General features: G+C 40.3%; 1 protein-coding gene across 1 annotated transcript in view; it reads right to left on the reverse strand.

The window, feature by feature from the left end:
- RP1L1 (RP1 like 1) overlaps positions 1–4,899 on the reverse strand; it is a 29,462-nt gene extending 24,563 nt beyond the window's left edge. The window contains exon 1 of the mRNA XM_075749986.1: positions 4,261–4,899. Within this exon, the coding sequence (XP_075606101.1) occupies positions 4,261–4,899 (639 nt within the window). The remainder of the gene's footprint in view (positions 1–4,260) is intronic.
- Between the last annotated feature and the right edge of the window lie 6,751 nt (positions 4,900–11,650).

Raw genomic sequence — 11,650 nt, forward strand, 5'->3', positions numbered from 1 at the left:
TCCATGTACATCTAAGTTTATACCTGCAAAAAAGGTAAAATAGGAAACCAGACTTGTAATTTTGAACTGTTCTGGATTTACTCAACAAAATGGTAAAAAAATTAAAACAGAAGCATTGGGACAGTATAAAACAGAAGCATTGGGACAGTATATTGCAGAGGTGATTTAACTTATCTTAAGATTCAAATTAAGATCTGGAGTTATAGTAGTAGAAGAAAACAAAAGCAGATTGAAGGAGCAACACTCTCAGGTCTACGAATAGCACTTTCATTGATGGAAGAGATCAAGTCATCTGTAGGAGAGGAGATTTTTCCTTTTTTTGGGTTCAGTTTTCAAGCGATCAAGAAAAACCTGCCAGCAAAAGAGACATTGTGAACCTGCTATTAAATGCTGTGAATTATGTTATTCTAAGCCAAACACAAACTCAATTAAGCAGTAGTCCAGATACATTGCTCAGGAATGAATCTTACTGTTATTCAGCTAATCTGTCATATCTTGGGAATGAATGTCAAAAGTTATTTTTCCCCTACTCCCAGCCCCCTTTCCAGGAAATAGTGGCCTCTGTGAGAAAGCTAGACATAAACATGTGATAAAAGAAGTTAATAAAATTATTAAAAGAGAACTTGAATTATTATTCAAAGAGAATAATATGAGAAACAAGGAAATACTCAAGAAATACGAAGCATCCAGACACCTTTGAATAGTCATGGAAGAATGGAGGCTTGTTTTCATTGCCTTTAACAGAAAAAGCAAATGTAAGGATAAAGGCAAGATGTACAGTCAAAATTAAACTTCAGCACCAGTTGACGATTTTTCAGGAAATATCTCAAAATGTGTGAGAAATTCACCATTTTCACTCCTTGAAGAAATCATTAGTATCTAGTGAAAACTCTAGGACACAACCAATTGTGTATAGGGGACAGAGATTTTGAAGATGTATGGCAAGAAAACATAGACAGAAGAGCAGAAATGGTTTAGAGAATCCAAAAGATTGGAAAAAGCTAAGATTGCAAAACTTTTTTGTGGTTTAAACGCTTTACACCCAAGACTACAGTAACAGCTCCAGGAAGTCCTAACAGGAATGACCACTGAGCAGTAACGAACAGTTTAAAAGCAAGAGGTAAATGACTGAAATTAAGAATGGCCAAAAAATCACTTTAAAAGATTCCCTGGAAAAGATATTCATAATCACATATTTCCTTTACACATATTAGCTATGTGTAAGCTGATAACATTGATGAGGTTAGATCCCTAGTCACCTATCACTGTGATATTCTACACAAGAATAAAAGGAGTGCAAATTAAATTAATAAGGTACAGAAGAAGAACTGGCTATTGACAAAAGCTAAGGAAAATTTTCATATCCAAAAAAAAGAATCGCAAGGGACCGTGAAGACATTACATGATGATGTTTGATCCACAATCACATTTCTGCAGATGGAAAACATGAGACCCCTGGCATTTATTGTGGAAAATATCATTATCACTACATCGAGGATAACTTTAAACTCTGTGGTATGTTAGAGAAGATAATCTACCTGCAACAAAGAGCATCCATATCTTTTCAAGTGATGTTCATGGCAGCTTAGGCTGAACCATTTCCAGAAACAAAGGCTGAATTGGGAGTGGGGATGCAAAACAAGTGATAAAGCTGTTGACACGTTGTCTCCTGAAGAGACCTACATAGCTTGCCACTGAAACTGGCAACAAAGATGGTATGCAAAACTTAGTAGGTGTCATCAGCTTCAAATACTCCACAGTGACCACTTCTGGTCAGTTAGAGTCCATGTCATTCTAGCCGTGTCTTGCCACACCTTGGCACGTTGGGATGAGATTGGATTCTGGGAGAACAGAGACCTTTAGGCAGGATGATCACCACTGCAGAGCTGAAAATGTAAAAGATAACTACATGTCTTTAGATAGAAAGAAAGATGAAGGTTGAATAATAGTGAAGATATTGTGTTTACTGAGCGAATATTTATTGTATATCCCAGCTACAATATTAGTGTTTATAATGACTCAGAAGAGAAGGCTTTATAATGATTAGAAGGAAAATTGTGGGGAATTTATTTAAGAATCACAAGGAGAACATTAAGACTGCACTAAGAAGTAGGAGGCAAATCTTTTCTTTAGAGAAATGGGTGAAAAATCTCAAAAACAGAAGTGAAGAAGAAGTTACTATTACTGCACAAGATTATTATCTCCATGCGGACTGAACAGGAATCCAAGTCTTGAAAAATGGAGAAATCAGTGACAAAATAAGATAATTATCCATTGATTATAACATACCTTGGCAGCAGGGTTCAGTTTGTTGGGTTTTTTTCCTAATTTAAGTTAGCTACATTTGTAGTAGTAAAGCAAGCAGTGGTAGACCCTGTTCTTCAGAATGGAGGTCAGCTGAAGCAGTTGCTGCTCAGATGCAGGCTGGCCACATCCAAACCACCTACAGTGAATGTTTCCAGGCCCTAACTCTAAACTGTTGGGAGACTGTTACTATGGGCCAAGAGCAAACCAGGGAAGATTTTAAGAATTTAGCAGAATGGGGAAAAGAGGGATGGTATCCTGCTCTAACACTTTTTAAATTAGTAATGGTTGTAGCTGTGCTACACAGGAAACTTCACCTTGCAAATGAATTGATGGAAGACAAAAAAAAAGAACATAACTGATTCTGAAGGCCTCTAGACACCTATCTTTGGCCAGCTCCAAGTACTGTTAGCTTAGTATCAACAGCTGTATGGGAGCTTAGCCACTTACCTCACTTACAGAAACATTTAGACACTGACGGTCAGATAGCTGAATCTGAAATTAATCCAGCTCCAGATATTTGCAGTCACTTAGACAGTTACTTGGAAAGTAGCTGTATGAAGTGCCTATTTCTTTCCACTGACTGCTGAAATACCCTAGGGCATGGGATTTGTCTTGCCTACCATGCAGTTGCCTACAAGTGAACCATTTTTTACAGCTTTCCCTTTAGGAGAAATATAGACACTAGACACACTTAGAAAAGATGAATCCCACAGCAGGGTGGGCAGCTTGCTCACCTTGGACTTAGACAACTGACTCTTAGGCCATAAAGTTTGAGGAGATGAATTATCTATTTTGCTTATCCTAGGCCATGCTTGAGTTGTCCACAGCTAAGTTCCCTCTCTTGCTCCTGGGTCCCTTTTCATAAAAGTTTCTGCAGGACCTTCAATTTCTCAGTGAGATTGCTGTTTCACTTGTCTGGTATATGTGGCGTGGCACCATCCTATCCCTGGTGCTTCATATCATCTCTGACTGCAGTCAGGCTGACCCCTTTTATCCTCTAGATCAGTAAGGTTGGGAAAGCTGTAGTAGTAGGATGCTTGGGAAGAACTTTTTTCTTGGATCCTCCAGCTGAGAATAGGAAGCTCTTTCCAGAGTGGTGGGCACAGCAGAAAACAGTGTTATGATGTGTTGCCTCCACCAGGAAAACTGGCTTAAGGCACCATTATTCCCTTCCTCTCTTCTTCATGCCTGCACACTCCTGTCCCTGTTCCAGGTCAAAATGACCTGGGTTAAAAATATTCCTCCTTTTTTTTTCCCCCCTCCCGGATCAGGTTATTTGAATCTGCATCAGGTTGTAACATTACCACTGAGGAGCTGGGTCACAGCACTGTGAAGGTGGAACTGCTCCACTTGGCTGCATTTCCAGGGACAAGTCATGTTAACATGTGAGAACTCTTCAGAAGAAATGAAAGTATAGGTTAGTCTATGTTACAAAGAGATAGAGGAGAAATCAGGAGAATCTCAGGTTTGTCAGGAAATTCCTTTGGGAACAGAAGAACAAAGGAGCTGAATTTATTATGGGAATCCACCCCAGTTGGCACATTCACCAAATCTTCAATACGAATGTGTCTCCTGATTCCACTAATACCCTAATTACTTATGCATTTACTAGTTATATTACCATAATGCTCCATTACTAGAAGTTTATTCAGGGTTTTATACCCAGCTGCAAAACATTGAGCTTCTGGACTTCTGTCAGAAGTTGCCTCCCATTGAACCAAAACAATATCTGATGTATGAAGTTCTTGAATGGCTGAACAAGATTCTTCTACATCATCCCTTCATGTAATTAATGGGGAAGTAACCAACATGACACTAACTACGCAAGCCCAAAGGATTAAGGTAATGTGGGTAAACTATGAGCTAAAGGATTTGCATCACAGGGAATGCAAACTCTGATGTGATAACACCTGTTAGAATAACTGACCAGCAACAGGTACCAGAGATACTTGCCTTCTTCCCATCAACAGTGTAGAGCTTCTTCACTGGGAATTGCAGGATCTCTGAAATCTCATCCAGGAGCGTTTTGAAACTCCTGGCGTTTCTGCGGTTCAAGATAATTGAGCGCCGAAAACCACTTTCTCCATTCTTAACTAGAGTGATTTTCTTGGGTATTCTGGGGCCATGCTGAGTGAAAGGTGTGGAATAATCTTCAAGCTTGCCCTCCTGAGCTGCTCTTCTCAAGGTACTGGAGGGACGACCATTTCGCGGAGGGCCTGGCCTGTGGCCCCCAGAAGTAATGCTAATAGGCTTGACATATTTCTTGTCGGAGCAAAGGTAGCATCCTCCATCTTCCAATTGGTCCAGCTCACTGATGCAATGTATTCCTCGTGGAGTGGTGATGGTCCGTACCCCAAATGGCAGTGGGACCCGATGAGAGAGGTCATCCATGAGTGCATTGAAGCTCTTGAAACTTCGCTGGTTGATGGCCATCTTGACTCCTGCAAACTGGGGATCTCCACTCTTGAAGAAGGTTATTTTTTTGGCTGGGGGTACCTTGGCGACAGTGCTTGTCCGAGCCACGGAGGAAAAGGGTTGCTCATAGTTGTAGGAGCTGGTGGTTGACAGGTAGTCAGCAGGCACCTGAGTCATCCCTCTTGCTTAAAGGTAACTACAAGAGAAGCAAAAACAGAATAGGGTTTGTTTGAGTCCTGCAGAATCAGTGCCTGTCTAGCATTGTGCTAGATATAATTTGTTTTCCTCACAACAGTTTTACCATCAGTGCTTGATCAAGAGCAGGTTGTACCAACATGGAGTTATGAACTCACTGGCTGAGGTAGATATGAGGAAACACAGCAGGAAAAGTAGCCATAACCCTGCTCCTCACAGTTAAACCATCCTCGTCCTGCAGATGCCAATGAGAATTCAGTCAGCGATAGTCGCCCCTGAAGCACAAAAAACATGAGTCAGACCCCAAACAAAACCCACAAAAAATGATATTTGTGTGTTGTTGTCCTTTTGAGTTTTGTGTCTTCCCTGCTTATATTTTTGAGGTTTTCTCTGAAACTATCACAGCCAGTGATTACTTTGGTTTTATTTTTACAAGCAGAGCTGAGATTCTCATGTAACCCTTTAACTCGGTGAACTGGCGCATAACAAAAACCAAAACAAAACTGAATTTCTTCATGTAGTAATTGCACATTTTCACACACAACCACACCTGAGTGTACCGAGGGGTAGAGTAGCCTGGTTTCAGAACAGCTGCATGTGGCCGTGCCACAGTGTGCTAAGGCAAGGTCTGGACAAAAAACTATGGCAGTTATGCACACAAATATGGTAAGCAATATCAAATAGATCTCAAATAGAACTACAAAAGTTGGTTCTGCTAAACAGTGGGAAAATTTTAATTCAGCCTGGTAAGCACAGGTGTGAGGAGAACGATCTGCCCCATTTGTGTCGGAGAGCCTGGTGTCCTTCACTTTTAAAGCTAATCTGATTTTAATGCTGAAGTCTGGAGGTTGAAACCCACCTTCTGGAACTCAAATGTTTTTAATGTCTTTGTCATGATGGAGACAAGTGGAAAAAGAGACTGGACTCTACTCTTTCTTGCTTACCCTTATCAAATGCATTGTCTTGGAAGTCAATCACTAAAAAATTCAGTGACCACATGGAATGAAACTACTATGCAAAAAAAGAAGCAGCTTTATTTTTGACATAGAAAAAAACCCCAAACACTATTTACAACTGCTAAAATATTGGCTGTAATGAGTACAACAAATGACTATTTCATGAATATGAACAGTGATTTCACACTTCACTTTTAGTTACTCAAACTTAAATGGAGACTCAAACTTTAAAATGGCCTTTAAAGATGTCATCTTCTGATCAGAAGTTACTCCTCCCATATAGGCAGCAAACCATTTGAATTCTTAGTAAGGAACATGGTAGCTTGTCTTGTAGTGTGCAGAAGGTGATTCTGGCTACAAGCACCTACATCCAATTTACTTTCCAAATTATGTTCTTAGTTGATAGCAGTTTTCTATGGCAACTTCAACAAAAATCTCTCACAGGAAAAAAAAATTAATGTTCACGAATGACTTAGAAAACTATAAATGTATTTCTAATTACATGCTTCCTTCAGTATGCTCCTGGTTACATTTCTTGCAGCAGCTTAATAAATTTCTAGTTTCAAGAAAGTAGTCCCTCTATTCACAAATTACTCTTTGGAGAACTAGTACAGTGACCACAGTAATTAATGGGAATTTTGTCATTGCAGAGGTGCAATATTCAAAAAGCTGTAAATGCTGATTTTCTCCACATTTTAGAATAAAACCATTATCTTCTTACTATGCTACTCTTAAGTGTAAGAAATTACTATGCTACTCTTAAGAGTAAGAAATTGCAAATTCACTCCAGCAATAAATGGAAGGTTAACCTAAGCTGGATGGGAAAATACATTAGGCACATTTGAAATATTATTTTGAAAATCTCTGCTTTTAGATATCCATGCATACTGACAAAGATTTCAGTATGATTTATTCCTTCCATGTACATATTTCACCAAGCAATTATTCACTTATTTATTTCCCAGTCAAAGGTCAACCCATCAATCTACCTTCCAGGGGGGAAAAAAAAAAATCTAATTTATTTATTTATTTATTTATCAACAACGTTCAGAAAGGTGGCTCTAACTTTTTCTCCATGAGTCCCATATTAGAGCTTTCAGACACTGCCAGCATAATTTCCAAACAAACCCATTATCCAGACAAATTGTAGTCCCTGAACCAATGGTGGTCTACAACATGCTGGCTGTACTCCCAGAAATCTAACTACTTCCCAAGGATTTATTCTACTTTTTTCAAGCTGTTAAATTATATTGCAAGAAATATAAAAAATTAAAATGTAGGACAAATCAATACATATTTGCCCAATACTAATTTTCTTTGGGAATAATTTCACAAGACTGTTAAGATTTCACCAGTGTAAAGGAACATTGTCCCTTAAGTTTTGGGTGGTAGATTTGATAACCCACCCAAGCCTAGATGGTCTTTCAGATGTGCTCTTATGAACCAGTACATACTGTGAAGAAAAAGCCTTCCACAAAAACCTTGTATGAAATTCCCACAGGGAGAAGTTTAGTATTGTCCATTTCAAATTTCAGAATGGGAAGGGGATTCTACTGAATACCTGGCAAGGCAACAAAAATGGTCATCTTGCCCAAATACACCTTTTTACAGATACATAACAAAGGAGTCTCAATGCATATTTTTGTACTTACATTGAAATACTTCATGCCTCTTTCTCAAGATGACTTTTTCTTTTAGAATATCCAAGAGATTAAAAATAAATCAGCAAAATAATTTAAAAAAAAACCCAAAAAACAAGAAACAACACCCTAACACAGCCAACCAACCACCCCCAGGATCTAATGCACTGGACAATGCAGGAAAAAGCATTAGCAGGTTGCATGCTGTCAATCAAACTGTCCTCAAAATGACTGACCACAGCTCGGAGGGTTAATCAGGACTGTGTTGCTAAGGATAGAAAGAAAAGCTACCTAAGCTGCTGGAGAAGGCTCTCAAATCCACTGGGGCTTTAGGCACAGTTTGCCCAATCCTTCTCTTGCTTGCGCCCATGTAACTCAGTTATAAATCTGACCCAGAGGCGCTCCTCCCAAACCATACCAGTATAAGTGAGAATGCACTCAAGGCCAAGGAGGTAATGTCTTCTTCTTGCATGAAGGCCTGCAGAGATCTGGATAACTTTCTTGAGCCACCCCACTCATCAATTCATCAACCCACTCACTCATCAACCATATTTGGAATCAGATTTATCTTTTGGGTAACTCCAGGGAAATCAATGGAGCTAGAGTAAAAATCATAGAATCATAGAATGGTTTGGATTAGAAGGGACCTCAAAGATCATCCAGTTCCAACCCCCCTGCTGCAGGAAGGGACACCCTCCACTAGACCACGTTGCCCAAAGCCCCATCCAACCTGGCCTTGAACACTGCCAGGGATGGGGCATCCACAACCTCTCTGGGCAACCTGTGCCAGGGCCTCACCACTCTAACAGTAAAGAATTTCTTTCTAACTTCTAATCTAAATTGACCCTTCTTCAGCTTAAACCCATGACCCCTTGTCCTGTCACTACACTCCCTGATGAACAGTCCCTCTCCAGCTTTCCTGTAGCCCCTTCAGGTACTGGAAGGCCTCAGTTAGATCTCCCCACAGCCTTCTCTTCTCCAGGCTGAACAATCCCAACTCTCTCAGCCTGTCCTCATAGCAGAGGTGCTCCAGCCCTCTGATCAACTTCGTGGCCCTCCCCTCTGGACTCGCTCCAACAGCTCCATGTCCTTCTCATCCTGGGGTCCCCAGAGCTGGACGCAGTACTCCAGGTGGGGTCTCACCAGAGTGGAGTAGAGGGGCAGGATCACCTCCCTCGACCTGCTGCTCACACTGCTGGACACGCAGCCCAGGACACGGTTGGCTTTCTGGGCTGCCAGTGCACACTGCTGGCTCATGTTGAGCTTTTCATCAATGAAAACCCCCAAGATGATGGTAGCTCTTAAGGATTTGTGTATATGTTTGTTACTTCTCAGGTGGTTGATAGTCATTCACTCAGGACATAAATGGCTGAGATTCATAACAAATTTTCAGTGAAATATTATCTTAACAGGAAAGTCTGGTGAGTTCTAACACAAATATTTTCAAGTTGATGGCAGATGACAAAGTCAGATTCTCAGATGAATGCTCAACAGCTGGATCACTGAGATTTAGGCATGAAATAAGGACAGACAAGCAACCTGTCAATGATAAATGATGGGAAATGACTTTTTCTTTCATAATTCACCTATGAGACCCTTCCTGCTTTCTCTCTCACTTCCTTTTTGCAACAAAAACACACACACACAAAAGAAAAAAATAGTTGGATTCAGGCACAAAATCAGTGGGAAAACTCACTTTTGTATGGACTAAAATTCTTGTCTTCTAGAAATATTTATTCAGGACTTACTTAGCCATTACACCTGTGCACCAATGTCACAGCACTAAGCACCTTCTTTTGTAGAAAGCAATTACTTGTGGAGACATCAGAGTCAAGGGGTTTTATTGGAAGGGCAGAGATTTGGGGATCCTGCAAGAATAGGTTCATCAAGTTTTACATCTCTGATCCTCAACATGAATCTTCAAAATATAAGGTTAGTATTTGAGCCATTACAGTCCTTCTTATACAACATTGCTTTTCCACCAGTGGACAGCACACCTTTCAGGGTCCAGAGACCACAACTGTTCCTGTGAGATCCTTGATCCAGAAGAACAAGGTCATCTCTATGTAGGCTTGCATCTACTATAATAGGTCAGCATCTCTACTGGAACGTTTGTAGGAGTCCATCCATGGGAAAGACTGAACCCCCCATGGAGATATTCTACTTAATCAGGACTGTGCCAGGCAGCCTGGCTCATTTTTTCAGTTTCCCACCACAGTTCAAATGACATCGCAAAAAGACTAAACCATAGCAGACAGGCAAGTCACACACTTCTAAATCCTATCAAACCTCTGCTATCCAACTTCACACAGAGGAAGCTATGTGATCATGTGGTTGGGCATCCATTATGTGATCCCTTAGCCAAAATCCAATACATCTGCAGCACATCTCTTCACATCAGCTTTCACGTTCTGTCCCTCACATTAGGCTTCTTACCTCTAAGGGTTTTTTTACAGCCTTCTTTCTGATGGGGACATAGAAGAAGGAGAGGAATCCAGGTACCACTCTAGAAAGTGCCTGAGCTAAGGCAGGGGAGCTGTCGGAGAACTTGACTCAAAGGACTGAGCACCAAGTCTATAACCTCTATCTGAGAGATGAGAATGCCTTTACGAGAAGCATCCAAACTTGACTTAAATACTTTAAATCATCAAGAGTCTACCTTGTCCAGCAATGATGGCTGCAATAGTTAATCCTTAGTGCTAAACATCTGTGCCTTTTCTCTAGCCTGAATATGCCTAGTGTCTATTTTTGTATGACTTTTGTTAATAAATTAATGAGCAGACTTTTAATGGAAGTTTCTCTTCTCATATACGTAATTGTAACTTCCATTTTTACAAAGTCATTTCTTCCAGACAGAAGAAAAATTTACAGGTCACCATTAATATTTGGAATGGGGCTGATTCAAAAATCCAGGTGTGCATTCTAGGGAAACCATGAACAAGGTTATTTCATTTGAAATGTTTCCCAGAAAAGGTGGGAGTTTCTGGCAAGAGAGATGAATCATCGTTTTGTAAGATCTAACCATGTTTCTCTAAAAAGGCTCATTTGAATTTGCTCTGTGCCCTTTTTGAGAAAGAAAAATATTTTTTAAATGTCAAAGTGATCTTATTAACAAGGAGTTCTTATGGTCTGACCAAGCTAAAGTGTTGTATGGAAAATGACAAAATTTTAGACATGTGATTCATAAAAGGGAAAAGCAATGAATTAGAAGGCAGCATATCCATTTGCCCGTGATTATGTAAGAATTCCCTGCAAACAAACAGGTAGATTGTATATTTTTGCCTCAACGTGTTTGTTACTTAAAATTATTTGACAAAGATTTTCAAACTCTGTGTAGGACTTGAAGTTTTTAATTGTTTGGAAAAGAGGTTTCTGATAGTCAACACTGTCATTCTGTTCCATGGCTGAATGAGCTTAACACACAACGCTCTTCTTCATCCAGGTCCTGGTCAGAGATGGCATTAAATACAAGCAAACCCACCTCTTGGCAGGAGCAGTCACAGCCATTGTGAACATCCCTTGAACATCACCGCTGGACCAGTGAGCTAGAAGGCATGCTGGAGATGCAAGCCTCTATCTTCTGTGCTAAAAACAACCTGGATTTGATGGCACCTACAGCTTATATAATTTTCCTACCATTCCCAGAGAGGAATATGGGCACATCTCTCTAAGAGGCTTTGGATTCATTACATCTAAGGTCATTTATTTCTTTTTCTTCTCTTCTGGGATTCAGTTGGGAATCTACCATATGGATATATCCTCTATTACAGCTGTACTGTGCCCATGTCCTTCCTGTTCCCTACAAGTAAGGACAGTCAGGGTCCTAAGCAGAAAAATCCACAATGTTAGCTTCTCTCAAGTAAACATTTCTTGGAGTATGCACTTACCCAAGCTCTTATATTGGTGTCCGTGCCTATAATCTGGATGTTTTCTTACTCAAAGCAATGGTATAACAACAGACAGGTGGTTCTTTGCAGACCCCCATGGCTGGAATGGCAGGAGCAGGGCAGCACTTGAGATGGCTACTCAGAAATATTCATTAGTGATCTGGATGGTGACAGAGGACACCCTCAGCAAGATCCCCAGTAACACCAAATTATTGGGAGCAGCTGATGTGCTGAAGGGCAGGACTGTCAT

The sequence above is a fragment of the Balearica regulorum genome, chromosome 3 (genome assembly GCF_011004875.1).
Source record: "Balearica regulorum gibbericeps isolate bBalReg1 chromosome 3, bBalReg1.pri, whole genome shotgun sequence".
NCBI lineage: Eukaryota > Metazoa > Chordata > Aves > Gruiformes > Gruidae > Balearica > Balearica regulorum.